At 43.5% G+C, this 21,194-nt stretch overlaps 3 protein-coding genes across 6 annotated transcripts; 2 read left to right on the plus strand and 1 right to left on the minus strand.

The window, feature by feature from the left end:
- On the minus strand, positions 1–2,262 carry mettl18 (methyltransferase 18, RPL3 N3-histidine). The gene is made up of 2 exons (XM_083695241.1): positions 2,113–2,262; positions 1–1,391 (listed from the first exon to the last, which is right to left on the minus strand). The coding sequence occupies exons 1-2, from the start codon at positions 2,197–2,199 to the stop codon at positions 429–431; spliced, it is 1,050 nt and encodes a 349-aa protein (XP_083551367.1). The 5' UTR covers positions 2,200–2,262; the 3' UTR covers positions 1–428.
- Positions 2,263–2,394: 132 nt separating this feature from the next.
- zdhhc16a (zDHHC palmitoyltransferase 16a) lies at positions 2,395–10,248 on the plus strand. Of its 4 annotated transcripts, XM_083695832.1 has the most exons (12): positions 2,395–2,533; positions 3,968–4,208; positions 4,347–4,541; positions 4,652–4,740; positions 5,158–5,186; positions 5,305–5,438; positions 5,627–5,710; positions 7,061–7,146; positions 7,368–7,491; positions 7,657–7,727; positions 7,858–7,952; positions 9,524–10,248. In XM_083695832.1, the coding sequence occupies exons 2-12, from the start codon at positions 3,975–3,977 to the stop codon at positions 9,532–9,534; spliced, it is 1,152 nt and encodes a 383-aa protein (XP_083551958.1). In that variant the 5' UTR covers positions 2,395–2,533; positions 3,968–3,974; the 3' UTR covers positions 9,535–10,248. The 4 variants fall into 4 exon arrangements, with proteins under 4 accessions (XP_083551958.1, XP_083551956.1, XP_083551957.1 ...); XM_083695830.1 differs by lacking the exon at positions 7,858–7,952 and having other exon boundaries at positions 2,406–2,533; XM_083695831.1 differs by lacking the exon at positions 5,627–5,710 and having other exon boundaries at positions 2,406–2,533.
- A 1,559-nt stretch (positions 10,249–11,807) lies between these two features.
- On the plus strand, positions 11,808–21,194 carry LOC310823522 (ubiquitin domain-containing protein 1-like). The gene is made up of 5 exons (XM_083696394.1): positions 11,808–11,943; positions 12,463–12,549; positions 19,086–19,313; positions 19,739–19,924; positions 20,192–21,194. Exons 1-5 carry the CDS (start codon positions 11,916–11,918, stop codon positions 20,404–20,406), a joined length of 744 nt encoding a protein of 247 aa, XP_083552520.1. The 5' UTR covers positions 11,808–11,915; the 3' UTR covers positions 20,407–21,194.

Genomic DNA, 21,194 nt, shown 5'->3' on the forward strand with positions numbered 1-21,194 from the left:
TGAATACAAAAAAAACTTTATTTATAATACGAATACATGACAAGTCATAACACACTTCCTATATTGCAGTACAGCAGTATAGACATCACACAGCAACATTTTCAGAAGAGTGTGGAGACTGTGTTGAGTTATTCTTGTAGCCAATGTACTGTATTTGTGTATGTCCTGAGTTTTGTTTAACATAATGTCTTATCTTTACTATACTGTTAATGCAATCATTTGTATTGTTGCTCACAGGAGAATTATTCTCATACATTATTTTAAATGTAGAAGCCCCAACCCTTCCCCTTACACTACCATTGCCACAACTCATCATCAGCTTCCACCGACTGGCTCATTTCAGCCCTTGGCCTCCACTTAGTTGCAGTAAATGCAAACACTCAATTGCCTTAAACCAGGTAAAATCAAGATGAATACAAAAATATATTTCAAGATGTTTTTGTTGCCCTGAAGCGAAGGGCCACGACATGTCTCTGTAGCCCATCCTCCACATCCCACAGATGCAACATACGGAAAACACCTCTCTGCTCCACAAAACTCTCAAACAGGTGCAGTCCGCCCCCCACCCCAAAATAGTGGGCCTTTGTGGCCAGATACACCAGGCCATCTTTGGCCAGCAGTCTGTGGAGTGTCTCATGAAGCGCAGAGTAGTATGCTGGGTTGTAGATGGTCTCAGAGGTGAATATGATGTCATATTTAGGGGACGGGTCGTCCTTCAGGACCAAAGGCAGGAAAGTAGACCAGTCACCGGAGAAGAACCGACAACGGGACAGCTTTGGGTACTGGGATGGGTCCAGGGCTCTCCTCTTAGGGGACGGGCTGCCATCTTTTCCCTCCCTCCTCACCTCATTTCCCTCTCCCTTTACCTCCTCTTTCTTTCCCTTCCTCTTCTCCTCCTCCCTCTCCTCCTCCTGGTCTTCCTCCTCCTGGCAGTTTAGCAGTACATTAGGTAGTGTGAGCTGTTGAATAACTGTACTATTGTAATCTTGAAAGTGGACCTGTCCTGCTCCTCTCATTAGAGCCAGAATCCCCAGTAGTCCTGCACCACAGCCCAGGTCCAGAACCCTCTTCCCTCCAAACGTCTCCCCATCCCTCTCCACCAGCTCCAGAAGGTCATAGGTACACTCCCACACCTTCAGCCCCCCCTCGTACACCCCAGAGATGAGGTCTGATCTTTGGGCAGCAGTGCGGGACAGGATCTTCTCCCCATCCTCCCTCTCTGGAGCTGTGCTCTCAAACACAGACTCGTTCAGGAAGTGGAGTGGAGGAAGTGTTCCTATGGTAACAGTCTCAAAGACAGCGTCTTCCAGGAGGGATTGGGGTTCCTCGGGAGACAGGTGCTCTAGGGCCTCCTTTATTGGTTCTGCCGGAGTGCTGCCAGCTGTGGTCTCCTATCAGATAAAAACACATTTCATTTCATTTAACCTTTATTTATAGAGGGGAAACACACTAAGACCAATGCCTCAATATTGTCCACAATATTTACACAATAACAAAACAACACATAAAATACAACACAGTTCAATCTGCTATTCCACATCCACATATGGAATAGCCTACATGATTAAGGCATTGGCTACTTGTTCAGGAGTCTCTCTGTGTGTGTGTGTGTGTACATTCAAAGTTGCCTGAATGAAACATTATAACACAGAAAATGACTCCCTCTTGTGGGTGCTTATCCCTCTGGCACAGTTGTAGCGTAGTGAATACAGAATAATTATATGAATTACTAGCAATGATCCATTAGGCTGAGAACTGATAGCAGACTAAAATAAAACAGAATCACGTCACCAAAATTAGCCACATGGTAATTATATCCCCAATAACAGTAGTTGTGTTTCTAGTAGTGGTGGTAGTGGGTAAGAGTCAAGACTACAGTTGGGGTTATGGTTAGACTAACCAATAATTAGTTTGTCTCCAATTTAAGTCGAGACAGAGCTGTACAGAGCTCCTAAAAGTTTGAGAGGTCTTGGGCTTCGCTGGATCGCTGACTGCACTGTATAACCACGTCAACCAGGCGGCTCTCATTTTCGAGCCTGGGGACGATTACTGACTGACAGACACAGATAGAAGCTAGCTAAATTGAGTCGACACAGCTAGCTGTTTACTTACAGGTTTAATTGCGTGGTCTTGAGGACTTCCCTCCTCAGATGGACTTTTTGCATTTAACGGCACATCGAAGTTGAAACTGAATGACATTGTAATGCCAAAAGCGTAGTCACAATAGTATTGCAGGAATTAGCACCACCAGTCACTTCAGCATCGTCCATTCAACCACACGTGAACTACACGCGGCGCAGAGAATATAGAACTTCAAAACCCAGAATGCTTAGCGTCATAACAATAGTTATCAGAAAACTCATTTTGCCATGAGGTCATTCGGGACTGAGCCTGCGCATCAAAGACAATGTTATAAAGACGGGGTTGTTCCGTTTACAGCTGTCAAACCGCAGTCTGTTGGATTAAATTCGATTTTACCTCTGTATCATGATGGCTATTGCATTTTTCACAGCTGGTGTTCGATCCTAGAAAAGTGAGTAAATATGGGAATGTATCACATCGGTGGTAAATCGCACCTTAATGTACCTAATGACATACTCTTGATCAGTTTTCTACCTCTTGGCTAGAACACTGGGCCAGATGTCTGATCATTGACAGGGATTATGACTCAGGAAGATCGGAGGAGAGTGTTGAATTGTGTTGTTGTTCAATGTAGTCAATCGGTCCCCTTTTCTCCCTATTCGGTTAAAAAGGACCTTGATAATTAGCATTGCAGACAACAATGTTTTGTTTATAGACGCCGGCGACGGGCGCCAGTGTGGACGGGACCAGTCCACAGCATGATGTATGTTTACAGTGACATTAACGTCCATTCGGATGGCGCTCTGCTCCACCCTGTCCTGATCGGAATGCAGATAAGCAAGAGTTGCGTAAAATCTGAGTGGGCCTGTTTCTTTAACCAGTTGGACATGTAGCCGTTGCTTGTTGGTGGTTTGCATTGGACTCCAGTGAGTTCGCATAGATTGTCTATCTGTTGTTCTTGGTCTGTTCCTTTAAGAAAAGAAATTAGTGTTTGCTCCTTGTTATTCAGTCCCCTTTGAATTACGATCCTGTATGTGGATCATTAAACATCTGTCACATTATGTTTAGAAATGGCAGATGAATTGATGATTTGGTTGGAATATGGTTTGGATGGGGGGTTGGTCTAATCCTAAACTGGTATTATATTTATGATAAAAGACTTGCTAGCCCCCATATAGCCCGTCCCCCGTCCCAAATCTATCACAAGGTATGCTGTTAGTCTCAGTGAGTACACGTGGGAGAGTCATAGCAGAGATCCTGGATTCCTAATCACCCTCTGAGTGTTTGGAAACATGAATATAAGGGGCCTGTGTCTGTCAGGCTCCACAGTTACCACAGTAGAGTACTGACCTAAATCAATCAATCACACAGTAGTCAGTACTTGTGACACCATGGCCAGATATTGAAATAGTGTCTGCACTTGGAACATAATGAAACCTTGTCAGGAATGTCATTCAATTACACCGGTAGTCGGTAGACAGGCCCAAAGGTGTATGAATGAAGGGAGTTTTCATATGTCCACTGGTCTTAAAGCAAAGTAGACAAGGTAGGTGCAGAGCAGACTATCAGTTATCACTATGTCAAGGAACCTTTTTCCTTATTGATAAACTGTGCACGGTTGGGTCGGACAAAGGAGGGGAGGAAGTTGGATTCATACTAGCCTTGTCAGTCCCGGCTTTGATCCGATTGATACTGACTCAGAAAGTGGTAACTGATTTAGTACTGTAAAGCAGTGCATCTAAAATGTTTTTGCGTGCTTAAGTTTGTTCATGCCTGTGTGTGTGTGTGTGTGTGTGTGTGTGTGTGTGTGTGTGTGTGTGTGTGTGTGTGTGTGTGTGTGTGTGTGTGTGTGTGTGTGTGTGTGTGTGTGTGTGTGTGTGTTCAGGAGCAGAATGCGGCTGTGCCCTAGCTCCATGCTCCTGCTCCTCCGCTGGGTTCGGTTGCATGTGTGTGCCAGGAGGGGGCATAGTAGACTGCCCCTGTGTGTGAGAGAGAGATGGGCCTACCTGAGACTGCAGATCCAATCTCTCTACTACAACTCCCTATCTAATTCTGACGTAGTCATGGACTCACTGTTTGAACCAGTGTTCTGGATGGTCGATAAACTCACCCGCTGGTTCGGGATGGTACGTTTTTTTTGTGTGTGTGTGTGTGTGTGTGTGTGTGTTGTCTGTTCTTGCTCTATAAATGAACTTCTCTTTTGATTGCCTTTTAATAATCTCTCTCTCTCGCTCTCTTTCTCTCTCTCTCTCTTTCTCTCTCAGGTGTTTGTGTGTTTGGTTGTGATATTGACAAGTTCTATCCTGGCGGTAGCGTATCTGTGTCTGATTCCTCTGATACTGAAAACCTACACTCCAGGCTGGATAGTCTGGCACCTGTGCTATGCACACTGGAACCTGGTTATGATAGTCTTTCACTACTACAAAGCCACCAAGACCTCCCCTGGGTACCCCCCCACGGTTAGAGAACAACCTCACATTACAACAAAACAGACAATGTTGTGTGCAGTATATGAGGGCTGGGAATACAACACACAGATGTGTAATGAGGCTCTGTATCTACATTTCAGATGAAAAATGACATTCCCTTTGTCTCTGTCTGTAAGAAGTGCATCATTCCCAAACCAGCCAGAACGCACCACTGTGGAATCTGCAACACGTAAGACTATGTTAGCTTTTCTATATCCCATGTCAACTCGAGATGGATTCATATTGAGGTAGAAGTTGCCCTTAACCACAGATCTCGGGTCAGATTACCTACCCACCAATTCTGACCACCATTGATGGGAGGAAAACATATCTGTACAAGGGGAAACTTCTACCTAATAATAACATAATAATAACATATGCCATTTAGCAGAAGCCTTTATACAAAGTGGCTTGCATTACAGTGAGTGTATACATTTTTACAGTAAGTGTTTACAGTACATTACATATGGTAGCAATGGGAAACTAACCTAATTCAATGCTCTACAATGCTCTCTAATTGAGCCACATAGGGACACAACATGGTGCTGCTGCAAAGGGTTTACTGGATGGGTTGACTGATGATTGATTTGAGTGTTTTCCTTTACAGGTGCATCCTAAAAATGGACCATCACTGTCGTATCCTTTCTAATGGAGAATGAAAGGCATTATACTATATTATACATTCCATTAGGTTGTATTTTAGGACAAGTTTACTGTTGTTTTCAGTATGCTTCTTAACTCCTGTACCCCCCAGCCTGGCTGAATAACTGTGTTGGCCATTTCAACCACCGCTACTTCTTCTGCTTCTGTCTGTTCATGACTCTGGGCTGTTGCTACTGTAGCATCAGTGGAAGAAACATGTTCCTAGATGCATACAGCGCCATAGAGGTGAGACACACACACACACACACACACACACTGCTGGTATGCTGTCTCTGTTCGTTCTGGGTCTGCTCTCTCAATCTCTGTTCCTGAAATTTGTGAAAGGGCTCTCTCTAACTGTATCTGCTTCTCGTTTTCTGGGTCTGCTGTCTACTGTCTCTTACTGGGGTGTGTGTTCCTGGGTTGTTCCATAGCGCTTCAAGCACTTGGATGTGGAGAGGCCAGGAGTACCAGTGACAGGGATGGGGCTTCTTATAGGAATCCTACCCCCTGGGCAGGTATTACTAACACACACACAAACACACACACACATGTTGGGTGTTTACTATCTAAAGATACAGTGCCCTGCGTAAGTAATGGGACAGTGAAGCATTTTTTCTTCTTTTGGCTCTATACTCCAAAATGTTGGATTTTAAATCAATTGCTATTAGGTTAGAGTAGAGATTAGCAGCTTTTATTTGATGGCTTTTTGTGTACATATTGGTTTCACTATTCAGAAATTAAGAAAACACTTTTTATGCATACTGTAGTCCCCCTACTTTAAGGTACCCAAAAGGAATGGGACAATTGGCTTGACCGGTGTTAAGTCAGGTTTGTTCCGTCACATCATTTGTGCAGGCATAAGAGAGCTGTCAATGTGTAGTATTGATTTTAGTCTTTGGATCTGCCTTTGGAGTTTGCTATTGGTGTCTGTCAACATGAGGTGTCAATGAAGCCATTATTAGGCTGAAATATCTGAAAAAACTATCCAGAAACATAGCCAAAACCTTAGGCTTGCCAAAATCAACAATTTGGAACATCATTAAAAAGAAACAAAAGCACTGGTGGACTCAGCAATCGCAAACGGACTGGTAGGCCAAGGAAGACTTCCACAGCGGATGACCGAAGATTGCTCACCATAATTAAGAAAACCCCCAAAACAACTGTCCCACAGATCAGGAACACTCTCCAGGCGTGAATGTGTGAGACTACCATCCGCAGAATATGTCACCAGCCAAACTACAGACGCTTCACTGCAAGGTGCAAAACACTAGTTATCCTCAAAACGTATGGTCAGCCTGCATAGGTCTGGAAAAGGTATTGTGGACAGATAATATATTAATTTTATCATGGACCAGAGTGATTGTAAGAGGAATGTTTGGAGAAAAAAGGATCTGCCCAAGCTTTACAGCATACCACCTCATCTGTGAAACATGGTGGAGGGGGTGTTATGGCTTGGGCATGTATAGTTGCCACTAGAACTTACTAACTTGTCTTAATTGATGATTGTAACTAGCAGCAGAATGTATTCTGAAGTGTACAGAAACATCTTGTCTGCTCAAGTACAAGCAAATGCCTCCAAATTCATTGGATGGTGCTACATCTTACAGTAAAAACATACCAAACACCAAAACATACTGGCATAGCAACTAGGGAGCTTTTCAGGGCCAAAAAGTGGAAAGGTCTTGACTGGCCAAGTCAATCTTCAGATTTAAATCCAATTGATCATGCATTTCATTTCCTGATGATTTTAGGCAAAAAGACCTCAAAACAAACAACAACTGAAGATGGCTGCAGTACAGACCTGGCAGAGCATCACCAGAGAAGATTTGTGTAACCTTTATTTATGTTCTGTTTTTGTCAACAAGACTTCTTACCAGACGCCTCCACCTCCCTTCACCTTCAAGGACAAGATGTTTCACAAGAGTATCATCTACATGTGGGTGCTTACCAGGTGAGACACGTTCCTTTTTGAATACACTTTGAGTTTTGAGCATTGAATACACTGACACTAATGTCTGGATTGTACTTGCAGAGTATTTTGTCTATATCCTAGTAATCCTAGAGATTAAATTGCAAACATTCCTCCATGTGGATAATGCCAACAGTACCTTGTGTTCTCATTGGATGTTACTCATATCAATCAGTCAAAGCTTGTGTGATTCATCCTGACAGCACGGTGGCAGTAGCCCTGGGAGGTTTGACTATCTGGCATGCCCTGCTCATATCCAGAGGTGAGACCAGCATAGAGAGACACATCAACAGCAAGGAGACCAAACGCATGGCCAAACGGGGCAGGGTGAGGAAACACACACCTGTGCCTGTGTTTACATAAACTTTTAGCAGGGCTTTTAAAAACAAAACTTTGGTGATGATAAGACATATCTGGAGGGAAGTGTACTGTCAGTAATTCATTGAAATCTCCTCTGCTCCACCCCTCTCATCCCCTCCCCTACCTTCCCAGGTGTACAGGAACCCATTCAACTATGGCAAACTGAACAACTGGAAGGTGTTCTTCGGTGTGGAGAAAAGAAGGTGAGTTAGTCTTTTCTGTCTCCATTTCAAGTATATTCAACTTTATAGTGAACCAGGTCAGTTCTACATTTCTAATTGAACATTCTGTAACGTTGTGTAATGTTCTCTCTCCGATTTGCTTCTGCTAAAGAGCTGTGCACCACAGTGTGAGTCTGCCCCGAACAAAAAAATCTTTGCACCAATATAGGCGGGGAAGTAAATGGCAGTATTGGTGGACTTGTCAAGGTGAGTTGGCAAATTCAAACACCTATTGACGTTCCACGTTCAATATTTACCAATAGTGAAAAAAGACACTTATGGATCATAACGGACAGCAGCTGTCACCTGTCGGGGATAATCCCTCATACCACCAGTACATCCTCTATAAATATGAGGACGTAGGCTTAGTCTATATTCTTACATTACTAAAATCTGTAAACTATATTCTCTAAAATATCGAATGACCAATGTTGCATACTGTCCATTGATCACCTCCGATCTCTATTCCAATTACTGTTTAAATCATGGAACAGTGCTTGTCTTTGATAGGCAGTGTGGTGGAAAGTCTAGGGTTACCACATTCACTTAGTATTCGGTAAGACTCTGCACAAATAAGCACACACACAATATATGTTCTATTTACTTCTTTTAATGGTCGCAAGCATGGCAGTCTGATTCTAACAAACAGAGCACCCAATTCAGAGTTACAAGCAGACCTATAAGACTATAATATATATAACAGGGCGGGTCTTCACATATTCATATCTGTTTTTCCTTATTCCTCATCTTCCTCATATGCCTTGGCAACATCACATGGCCATGTCTAGCTTGCAGCACAGTTCATAAGCATTAGGACATAATACTTCTACTTCTCTGTTTCATCATACTCAAGCCATAAGCAAAGGGTGGCTCTAAGGTCACACAGTTGTTATCGACAAACACTTGTTTCATGATTAATGCTTACATGATTAATGCTTACATGATTAGTATTATTAACATTATTAACGCTTACCAGCATTTCATAGTACAGATTCTTATTGAGTATTAAACACAAACTAAATACTTATTGAGTATTTAAACACAAACTAAAAAGATGGTTCAATCATCCTGAAAGTAGTCAAAATCCACTTCTTCAATCCATGGTGATATTTGGAGGGGAACATAATATAAACTAGCATACAATAGGCCTATGTAAGTCCTATGTAACTCCCCACACTGCATGATTGCCTCCACTGATCACTGGAACTGTCCACATTGCTGTGTTTTTACATTGAATATTATCCACTATTGTGAGCTACCCTAAGTAGGCCTACAGTAGGCTACTTTAATAATAACCATACTGTCCTGAATGCATTTACAGAAAGGAAGCAAAAATTAAACTATATTATTAAATGCATGTAGGCAGCTGTAAGACTGAGCTAAAGTGGCAGGTAATTATGTCAGTCAATGATTGGGAGTCAATGAAAAGAGAATTGCCTATTTATTTAGCTGATGCAAAAACATGATAAAAGTCGCAATATGTAGGCTTGTTGAGTGCTTATATTATAATAGACACTTCAGCTTGTGATTATATTTGCTGCCTACACCTGTAATTATGGTAATTTTATTTGTTAAAAAAATTAAAATAATACCAACATTCACAGTATAATCCTGAATGTCATATTCAATTATCCCCACCCACTCATTGCTGGAGACCTGTCCTCCGCCACTACGCTCACTAAAGCTTAGTGATGCGCAGCACTCTTTAGCGGAAGCAAATTGGAGCCCCTAGTGTGTAGACTGATCTGATAGTCTCCCGCCTTCTCTCTACTCTCCAGTCATTGGTTGACGCGAGTCCTCCTGCCCTCTGGACATGCTCCTTTCGGGGATGGCATGACCTGGGACATCTTTCCAATCAAGAAAGACATGATGCCCGTATGACCCCTGACCTCAACAACTCGTCACATTGAGACAACTTCTACTCCCAGCAGCCCCAGCTCTCCTCACATGACTAGGCCTGGATATGAGAATTGGGGGTCTGGGCTGAATATTCAGCGGGCTACTGTGAGTGAGGAAACGTTTGCTCCTAAGCTGGCGATACAGCCCTAACACAACTTTACAATTGTAACTGTGGAAAAGCCACAGGTGTCTGGACCAGGAGGTATTCTGAGGTCTACAGCAATGACGAGAGACTGAGCATCCACACACTGCCTGCTGCTTTCACACCTGATCTTCACAGAGCTAGTGATGCTCCATGGCTCAGATGGCTCAGCTCAACATGGCGCTGGCAATATCTGAATTGTGGATTTGATCATAATGGATTTTTTGGACTTACATGATGAGTGAATGACCATGCTGCTCCCAATGAGAGATCTTTGTTAATGTGAGTGAAATAACACAACATCAACTATGTTTGGACTGCAGCACTCCTGGAGCATTAACCGTACTCTATAACCATGTTTACTGTTTCACTGCTAACACCCAAGAGAAGCTGTGCTTCCATGGAATCTGACTGCATTTTTTGTATGTTTATCTATCTTTAAATTAAATTCTTTTTACCCTGTCTTACTGTCCTAAAATAAGTGTTTTGTGTTTCTTCACACACACACACACACAGACACACACACACACACACAAACACACACAGGCAGTGCACTTTACATTACCCAAGGTTCATTTTGTCCCAGTCAGACAGCTATGTTGTTGTTGTGTGGGTGATGTCAGGGAGACAGGCAGGCAGGCAGTAGGAGATTACGTTGGATCTGTGCCAGCTCTGATCTGCAGACTCACTCTAAAATGAACTAGAGAGAGAGGAGAGAGGGGGGCAGGGAATGACAGATATACAGCTTAGCATTGCTAGATGATCAGGGGATGATGACAGAGAGACAGATACCGTGGACAGACAATGTAAAGGCAGTTCCACAGAGAGAGAGAGACTGAATGGTCTTCCTTTCCTCCATCTGCACTGATGTGAACAAGACAGAAAGGTGAAGGTTCACCCCTTGTTGTAGATTTCAGCCATGTTATTTTCACCTATCCTGCCTCAGAACACCAACAGCAGGGAGGATGCTGTAATGTTCTCAACTAAATGTTTTTCTACATGCCCACTATATCAGTCCATGATACTCAATACAACCACCAGAGGACAGTGTTGGACAAATTATGGTAGGAATGGAGCCGCTCGTACTGAAATGATGTCAACCATCTATACAATAAATACACTGTGCAGCAGAATAGATTATTGTGACATTTAGCAGACGCCTTTATCCAAAGTACATTTGTCTAAAGTAAGTGAATCATCTATACGTCATATATATATGTCATTATAAGAAAAACAAATCTATGCTAGGACCAGGGGCCATTGGCAGTCAAAGTGCTAGAAGGAGGAATGATTACTTTTTTTTATTATTTTTTATTATTTACAGTTGAGAAACTGTACAGGGGGTAGTGGGGATGAATAGGTCTTTAGGATGGACAGTTAAGATGTAGCCTGAAGAGATGGGTCTTCAATCTACGGCGAAAGATAGGTAGTGACTCTGCAGTCCTGACAGCAGTGGGAAGCTCGTTCCACCACCGGGGCGCCAGGACAGTGAAAAGCCGTGACCGAGTAGCGCGGCTGCTGCATCCTAGTAGAGGCGGCGATGCCGGGCGGCCAGCCGACGTGGAAGAACGGAGTTATCGGGCAGAGTTTGGGGGCTGACCATTATATCATCCACACTTGACAACTATGAAATTACCAAAATATCTCAATCAAATAGTTACTACAGAAACCATTACTTGATCAGATTTCATTTTTTGGGATTTACAATGTTTTAATATGGGGAAATGGTTGACTTAATAGGAATGTGTATGTACACTCCTCAGCTCTTGCAGTGCAAATGGCGCATGCGTATCAAATTAAAATTGGGCACCGGGAAAGAGGGATTTAAATTACACGTAGAAACAAGCTGCAGACGAATTGCGCGGAGGAACCAACATAGTTTGTTTTTACTTTCGCAGTTTAGACTGATTGTATATGCTCGTAAGCAAATTCAACCGACACAAGCTTTTCTACAGCAGCGGTAGGATAAGAGGAGATTCGCTTGGGACGCCGCAGGGGGAGTCGGGCACAGTGTGTGCAAGGTTGACACGGGAGCTTGACTGCTGACTCGGTATCGGCCACGTCGCTGCGGCTGAATCCAGGAATAACTTCGGAGTGAAGTTTGGATGTGACAAGATAACTGTCGACGAATGCACAACGTAGCAGACTGGCTATCCGGTAAATAAAATAATATGTTTGTTAAATTGATTGCTTGCGATGTAATAGCTAGATGCTGCCTGTAAAGTGAGTTTGCAAGAAAATGAAGCAATGTTTAAAAGTAATGCTGATCAAATGTTTTAGATATTCTTTTTTGTTAGAGAAGTTTGGAGTAACTCAGGTTGTATGTGTGGACTAGTCCATAGACTTATTATTGCGTCAGATCGTAATATTCACTGTCAGCTGGCTTTACACGTGACATTATCGCTGCCGACTATAAACAAACATTGGCAATCCATGGGTTTATCGTCATCACAACACATCATGTCTTGCATAAAGAATTTCAGATCATGCATGGTTTGTTGTTTCTATATTTTAGCCCTGTGCCACCTTTCCATCCATTAAGTTGGCAACAATATTGCTCATTATTGCTACTGTATATCTGACTGCGTGTATAATCTCCCTTATTGATACCGCTCATGGAGTAGCCTATGGACCTACGGGACCACTGATCTGATATGTGTTTGATCTGGACCCTAGGGACAGTCATGGGAGGCTGTGTGGGAAGGGACCAGGTGGATGGACATGAACCTGCTCTGAATTCAGCAAGGAGCAAAAAACGCGGAGGTAATTCATTCTCTATAAGATCATTTTATCCTCCCCAAATCCCAACCTAAACTAAACAACACAATGTCAGCTCATGTGAAATGATGGATAGGTGTTGGCCTTTGATAAGATGCAAGAATACCTCAGGCTGATCACACTCTCAAGCGTTAAGTGCCTTAGATAACAGATAGCCTTCCCTGTAATGTTTACATTGCTATGACGAGAAGATCCTGTCCTCATCGGACAGTGTTTATAATATAAACAGGATAATACAGTCCACTCCTAATATGTGCAATGGTATTAAACTATCTTAAATGCATGCTCTACACCAAAGCATGCGGGCATGTGGAGCAAATAGAAATAACTGATTAACTGTACAATTAATTGTAATTGCCCAGAACAATGTTCTGCCGACAGGCGCTTGCAGCTTATCAAACTGTTGTTTCCTTTCTTCCTTTGAGATTCTTTCTTAGAAATCTGGGAAAGGAAACATGTCTCCAAACAGATGTACAGTACAATGTTCTGTACAAATCAATCCAGTTCCTGGATGCACTCAGGTGGTCCAATCCTACAGTAGCAGATTATAATGGTCTGACCAGAGTTTACTGTCTTGCCTTTAGGTATTTCTAAATAGAGCTGATAGGATTAGGCTTGTTGTGTAAAGCATTAACAGTAGGAAGCCTCAGTACACGGCACTAAAGATGCCCTCTCCTGATATTGCTCCTCTCGCCAGATACAGTATATTGATCCTGCTGAAGTATTTCAGGTAGCTGTGTTTGTTTTTAGAGGATGTAAAATAGGACAGGGGTGTTCATTTCTAAGACAGTTGAGAAGTGTCATTACAGGTAACCTAACCTAGACCAGTATCTCTGATACTGAGTGTGTATTGAGTCTAGTAAACACAACGCCTCTGGGGTTGAGAAGACATGGGAGTCACTAACTCCAGGGACTACCACCCCCATCACCCCTCACAATCACCATCCCCTATCAAGGAGGTGCTGAAAAGTGAGTATGGATATTCAAGATTCAAGATTCAAGATATATATAGATATACAGATGGACTGTTTTGTGTTTCTACGTTGTTTCGTCTGTTAGAATTGTCATTGTCAGTCTCAGAAGTGTCAGTCTCTTAATGTGTACATAGATTGTCCTTTCTCTTTTCAATTTCACCATTAGTGTCATCAACAGCAAGCTATTATACACAGTTATACAAATGTGTATATATTGAGGTCAGGAAATCGATTGCACACAGAATGTGTTGTTCTATATTTATGTATGATGTTTGTTGATGTCAGGATCATGTGTTGCTGCTTAAGACCGTCATAAAGCCCTGACTGCTGTCTTTAAATAGTAAATACTGTGTGAGGACTAACCCCCTCTTGATTTTGATATCACTATTGCATATTATTCAATTCTTTAATCCAAGCCAATTTGTGTTGAAGTCAATAAATAGGTAGAGGTACTGGTAGCGTTGTTGAGCTCTTTGGCTGGCAGCAGTTCCTCATTTCATTAGATGTGTTTAGATGTTATAAAGCTCAGATAAACAAATTTTAGTAGAAGGTTAAGGTAATGTTGGGTTCAAGGTAGCTATAGAAGTCATTCTGTCATCCCTGATCCCTCTCCAGTACCATCACTCCTCACCCACAGCCCTGGGCACAGTGGACTGAGGCCAGGGGAGTACTGGGAGGACAAGGGAGTGTTAGGGAGAGGGTGGATAAGCAGGGCCTAGTTTGTGTATTCTAGACCATAGCCTTCCACTGACTAGACATCTGTAATAAAGGGCCTTACTGTTTCCTGGGCACTCTTTCCCGCATGGCATCACTAGCCTCCACACTCTGTGAATGCTCTCCCTGAGAAGTATTGTATTCTAGGGAAAGTCATAACTTTAAGTTGATTTGATAAACAACACTGCTATCTAGTACTGTATGAAACAAGCAAACAAGAAAGAAAAAACAAGAATGAGGAGCGCTGCTGTGCTTGCAGTATTTTCAAGAAAACAAAGAAGGTGCTCCTTGGAGACAAGGAGAGACAGACAGACAAACAAACAAAAAATAATGGGCTCATTTCCAAATTATTTCAAAACAGAAGCTATAATCTAAAAAATACCAAGGACTATGTTTTGGGGGAAAAGTTTTAATAGCCTTTATTGTGTGGCATACCTATCTAGTAAGTTTGATATCAATTCAATCAAATCTCTGTGAAAGCCAAGCATCAATTTACTTTGGTTGTCGGAACTCTCCCCGTGTCTTGCAATGTGACTACTGGATTGCAAATATCATGTTGTGTACCCCCGGCTTTAGACTGTAGTCAGTAATGAGTTTTGACCTCCTCTCACCCTCTCCTCTCTGCGGTTTGGACATCATAAACATAACGTAGGCCTATTTAGGTATATGCTGAGCAGATTGATCTGTGGTTGCATACAGTTACAGGTGGTCCTCTTTGTTTGTGTGCTTAAAAATGTGACCCCTTCTACTTCATGTAATAGGGGTCATATTTGTGGCTACACATACTGTACTTTAATCAAGTTCACGGATGAGAGAGTTGGTCTCGATGAGTGAGAATGGCTAGGCTAAAGACATTTTCTGAGTGATAAAAAACATTAATCAATAAAGCCAGGGCATGACAATAGATCCAGCATTGTACATCTGACCTGATCGAGATGGCCCACTACACGAGCAATGAGAATTAGTGATGTCCTCATAGCCTGTGTTTGGCTAATGTACAACCCACCAGCTGCTTGTTAGCACCAACAAGGGCTTTAGATAGATGCTGCTCGGATATGCCAACAGTGGGTGTGTGTGTGTGTGTTTGCGTGTGCCTTTTTCTGTCTGTTACATGGCGTTGATGGGGACAGCACAGCTTGTCCTGTGTTCTAACCCTCTGAAGCTTCTTGGCTAATCACTATGTCTATGTTTACACTGTTGTAATTGCATTCTAATGATCGCATTGGGATGTTGTAGCTATTAGCATTTACAGTTTGTAGACCACAGGTTTAGTCATTTGTTATGTAAGGTATTTGCGAGACTATCTGCTAAATCCACACATTTAATAATAATAATATTGCATTTATTTTGTATAGCACTTTTCTCAGACACTACATCCCATGAAGAGAACAAGAATAGATAGATACATAAAATGTAAAATCAGAATTCTTTTATTTGGCCAAGTATATTTGCACATACAGGAAGTTCCAGAGTCAGTGAGAGGCAAAGACCTTGTGAGCCCCACTGCCATGGGGAAGAAACTGTTCAACGCAAGGTTTTTGTCTTGATAGACCGTAACCTTTTGCCAGATGGAAGTCTATGGAAAAGGTGTTGACCAGGATGGAAAGGATCAGCGATGATCTTTCCTGCTCTCTTACTGGTCCTGGAGTGGAACAGGTCCAGGAGAGACGGCAGGTTGCAGCCGATGGCCTTCTCGGCTGACCGAATGGTCCGCTGCAGTCTACCTTTGTCCTTGGCAGTGGAGGCAGCGAACCAGACGGTGATTGATGAGCTGAGGATGGACTCAATGATGGCCGTGTAGAACTCGACCATCACTTTCTGCAGCATGTTGAATTTCTTCAGCTGCTGCAGGAAGAACATCCTCTGTTGGCCCTTCTTGATGGTGGAGGTGATGTTCTCCGCCCACCTGAGGTCCTGTTAAATTATTATCCCCAGGAATCTGAATGACTCCACAGTGTGTTCTCCTGAAGTCTACTACCATCTCTACAGTTTTTAGAGCATTCAGCTCCAAGTTGTTCTGGCTGCACCAGGAGGTGGACTCATCCCCATTGAAGATTAATCCAATGAGGGTTGTGTCGTCCGCAAACTTCAGGAGTTTGATAGAAGGGTGGCTAGAGGTGCAGCTCTTGGTGTAGGGGGAGAAGAGTAGAGGAGAGAGCACACAGCCTTGTGGGGCTCCAGTGCTGATGGTCTGGGGCTCCGAGACAAGCTTGCCCAGCCGCACGTACTGCTTCCTGTCTGTCAAGAAGTCAGTGATCCACATGCAGGTGGGCTCAGGCACGCTCAGCTGGGATAGCTTGTCCTGGAGAAGAACTGGGGCGGTGGTGTTGAATGTGAAGCTGAAGTCCACAAAAAGTATCCTGGTGTAGGTGCTGGTGGAGTCTAGGTGCTGGAGGATGAAGTGGAGTTCCATGTTGACTGCGTCGTCCTGGATGGAGAGAGGTGTGATGGGGGGGGTTGATAGCTGTGGAGAGGGGTTGGGTGTGTGGGTCAGAGTCAGGACTGGTCCATTGTCTGTCGAATCTACAGTAGAAGTAATTCAGGTCATTTGCAAGTCTGAGGTCATCCATAGAGTGGAGGGATTTGGTTTTGCAGTCTGTGATCTCCCGAAGGCCCTTACAGACCGACGAGGAGTCGTTGGCTGCGAATTCTTGTGCCAGCTTCTTTGAGTACTGTCGTCTGGCCTCCTTAATCTCCATGCAAAATGTGTACTTAGCCAGTCTAAACCTTTCCTTGTCTCCACTCCTGAAAGTCCACTCCTTCTCCAAACAAAGCTGTTTGAGTCTTGCTGTGAACCATGGCATGTCATTGTTGTAACTCACCCTGGTGCGTGTTGGAATACATCTGTCCTCACAGAAGCTGATCTATGATGTCACAGCCTCTGTGTATTCGTCCAGGCTGTTGGAAGCAGTCTTAAAAATGTCCCAGTCTGTGTTATCCAGGTAGTCACGCAGTTCCTCCACTGCTTCTCTGCTGCTCCAATTCTTATATCTCCACATAGCAGGTTTAGAAAGTTTTAGTTTCTGCCTGTATGCCAGGATCAGATTAATAAGTGCTGTAACGATGATAAAACACAGTCAGTAAAAACAACAATAAAAATAGTTAAAGATTAAGCAAGTTTAAAAAGATGGGTTTTGAGGGATCGTTTCAAAGAGGAGAACATTTTGTATTCTTTGATGTGGTTTGGGAGAGTGTTCCAAAGAGTGGGTAAGCCCGGTCCCCCCAGGTCCGTTTTTTTTAGTCGTGTTGATGGGGACAAGGAGGTTGGCATCAGCTAACCAGAGACTGCGGTTAGGGGTGTGCTGGAGGAGGAGGGCAGAGAGGTAGGAGGGTGGTGAGGAGAAGTTTAAACTGAATCCTAAATTGAACTGGGAGCCAGTGGAGGTTTTGGAGGACTGGAGTGATGTGGTCTCTGGAGTGGGTTCTAGTGAGCAGGCGGAAGCAATATGGTGGTATCCTTAGAGGTTGAAGTCTGCTAAATGTCAGTGAATCATGCCTTCCTCCTCTGGGACCTGCCATTGAAGGCAACTGACATTTACACCCAAGGCATGCAAGCATGCACACGCGCGCACACACACACACACACACACACACACACAGAGCGAGAACATCAATAAGATGACCCATTGCCCTGAGGTAAACTGTCTCATCCCATGGGGGGCCTGATTGGCATTGTTGTCATGATCTCATACCATGCATCCTACATGCATTATCTTCGTTAGATATTCATAAGTTGATATATATTTTTTTTTTTCTGTCAGAAGTGGTTCACAGAGATCTTATAGTCACCTGTGACGGCAGAGCACTCACCTTCCAGAGCAATGCATTATGGGACAGAGGGAAATAAATCCTGTCATGAGGCGCCCGATTACTGCCTGTAATCCACTGCACTGTTGTGTGTGTGTGTCACTGTCATTGCAGTAATCCACTTCACTATAAATAATCACTTTGATTTCCTTGCTTCTGTGTACTTTGTAGACCTACTCCAGAGAAAGACAGAGATCGGATATTCATTTAGAGGCATAAGATTGTGAAGTTGCATTCCTTTTTTACGCTTTATTGAACCAGCCATGTCCTGTTGAAAGATGTGTGTTGAAGGGCACATATCAGCTCCATTACATTACATTTCTATCTGTAACAATCAACTAAATGTTGTATCCCACTGAACAAGCCCCAGGTAAGATGATGATCATGCTACTGTAGAGAGGCATAAAGAATGGAGTTCTCTTGTTCTGGTGGTCTGAGTTCCCTTTGCGTGTGTGTGTGTGTGTTGGTCTCCGAGTTCCGTGCGTGTGTGTGTGTGCGTGTGCCTGCCTGCTGGACTGAAGCTCGTTAAAGAGAGGCTTCCTTCTGAGTCCTTGATGAGTCTCTCTATCCTTCTTTGACCTCTGTGGTGTTTACATGACAAATAGAATGATTATTATGACGATGTTCAAGGAATCCATGGTATATTACCAACTCTACCAGAGGCTGTACTGAAAGCACTGCTTGTCTAATGTGTGTTAATGTGACAGCACACAGTCTATGTGTTAGTAACTTTGTGTTACTTATTATTTCCCATGCTAATCCACAATGATGGGTGGGAGGCTAGGCTTTGGAGATACACACACACACACACACACACACAAAGGGAACTCCAACACAGCGACTTTGAGCCATCCTTAAAACATAGAGATGGGGATTCAGTGCCAATCTGGCAACCTTAGTGGAGGCTGAACCAGGTTTCTCAGAGCCCCTGAATTGGCATTGTAATGCTTTTTAGTTGCACTGGCCTAGCCTTCCGTCTATGGCCATGCTGCCCTCAACCCTGACTGATGTATTTCTCTTCCTCAGGACGGAATGAGCCTTTGAAGAAGGAGCGGCCCAAGTGGAAGAGTGAGTACCCTATGACCGAGGGCCAGCTCTGCAGTAAGAGAGATGAGTTTTGGGACACAGCCCCAGCCTTTGACGGGAGGAAGGAGATATGGGATGCACTCAGAGCAGCAGCCCTGGCTGTAGAGCGTAACGACCTGGAACTGGCGCAGGCTATAGTGGATGGAGCTTGCATTACCCTGCCACATGGTGAGTTAAGACACACACTCGCGCACGCAGAACCCTGTCTGTTGCTCTGAGATTACTGTGATGGTTACATAATGCTCACAGGGCAGCGTGACAAGAGCGGATGCCTTAATGGACAGGATGGACACTCTTCGTGTGTCTAGGTTGTCAGCACTATATTAACTCCCATCTGACTGCCTGCTAGACTGATCCATCAACAACCCCTAGCATTTACCCATTTGGGGTTTGCTGATCTAAGAGATTAAGAAAAATATTGATGGCTGCTCTTTGCCTTCCAATGGGGTTAGTGGAGATCCTGTGGTGGTTAGAGAAGGTTCTAGAGGTATGGAGCTTGTATTAGTGGTTAGGAGTAGAGGTTATTTTTCGGCTGAGCTTGTGACCGAGGGTCTCTGAGTGTCTGATGTCTGTGTCTCTCCCATGCCCTCTAGGTACTCTGACAGAGTGTTATGATGAGCTGGGAAACCGCTACCAGCTCCCCGCCTACACTCTAGCCCCTCCCATCAACATCATCACTGAGCGCACCAACGAAAGCGAAGCCTCTGAACACCCTGAGCAAGAAGCTCCACCCCCTCCACCCAAACAGGAGTTCCTGCTGCGCGTCCGCCTATCATCAGGTACACTAATGTTGAATACCAAAACTACCCCTAGTCCCTTTCCCCTACCCCCCAAGCACCTTAGGGCTACATGAGAGAATTGGGTAGGTATGATCAATATGGTAATGGTTCCACCCTACCCTCTGATGGTTCTGCCATATTGTGTATACCTATACATTCCTCACATCTACACTAGCACCTAGGAGGGGTTGATTGGGGATGAATGATTCTTATTGCACAATTGTTCAGATGGCAGCAACAAGCTGACTTGACGAATGTTGTTGACAGGTAAGGACCTACGTCTGACTGCCAGCATGGCAGACTCCATCTCCCAGCTGAAGAAACTGTTGGAGGGGCAGGAGGACATTGACGTGGCCCACCAGAGGTGGTTCTTCTCTGGAAAACTCCTCACTGACAAGACCCGGCTTCAGGACATCAAGATGCAGAAGGACTTTGTCATCCAAGTCATTGTCAACGAGAACCCACCTGTCATACCTAACTGAGGAGAGAGGGAGTGAGAAATGGAGAGGGGGAAGAGAAGGTCTTCCATGGGTTCACACTAAATTGTTAACCTATTTTGTACTGTGCCCGTGCAGATATTTTTCACATTGCATTTTCCAGCGAATAGCTTCCTAAAAGCTGAACTGGCCTGATAACATATCTGTGCTGTACTGGGTTTGGCAAGATGGTGTGAAAGACCCCTTTGTTGAGAAAGAAGGGGAGAGGGAGTGGAGAAGAGACACACACACACACACACAGATGATAAATGACTGATTTTTTTCTAGAGTGAAGAACTGATAAGTTGCCATTAGGCCGCTATCTGTCAATGCCATTTCAATAATTGTACCTTTGTGAAGTTCAAGACACTGGACGGTCTGGACCTATGGTTGCTGAAAATTGCTGTGAAAATGTGTGTATATTTTTTGTAATTAGGTCATATTTGCTTTTTGTATTGCTCCTCTTTTTGTATTTTTCCAGAACCCCCCCCCCCCCATGCGTCTTTCTTTTGACATCTTGAAAAGAATAATGTTGAACACATATAAAGAAATGTATATATCAATTTCAGTGTGCGTTTGATCATGTAAATATGTGTACATAATATATTTGAGGATATGAAATGTATTTTCATGTGACAATTGTATACGCTTTGAAAATTATAATTTGACAATCAAGTGATATTCCTGTTCATTAGGTAAAAAAAACACGCTGATTTAATTTTCATCTATTTTTAAGTTTGAACAACATGCTGTAGTTTTGTATGCACAATGATGCACTCAAATGAATGACTAAC

This window comes from Argentina silus, assembly GCF_951799395.1.
Source record: "Argentina silus genome assembly, chromosome: X".
NCBI lineage: Eukaryota > Metazoa > Chordata > Actinopteri > Argentiniformes > Argentinidae > Argentina > Argentina silus.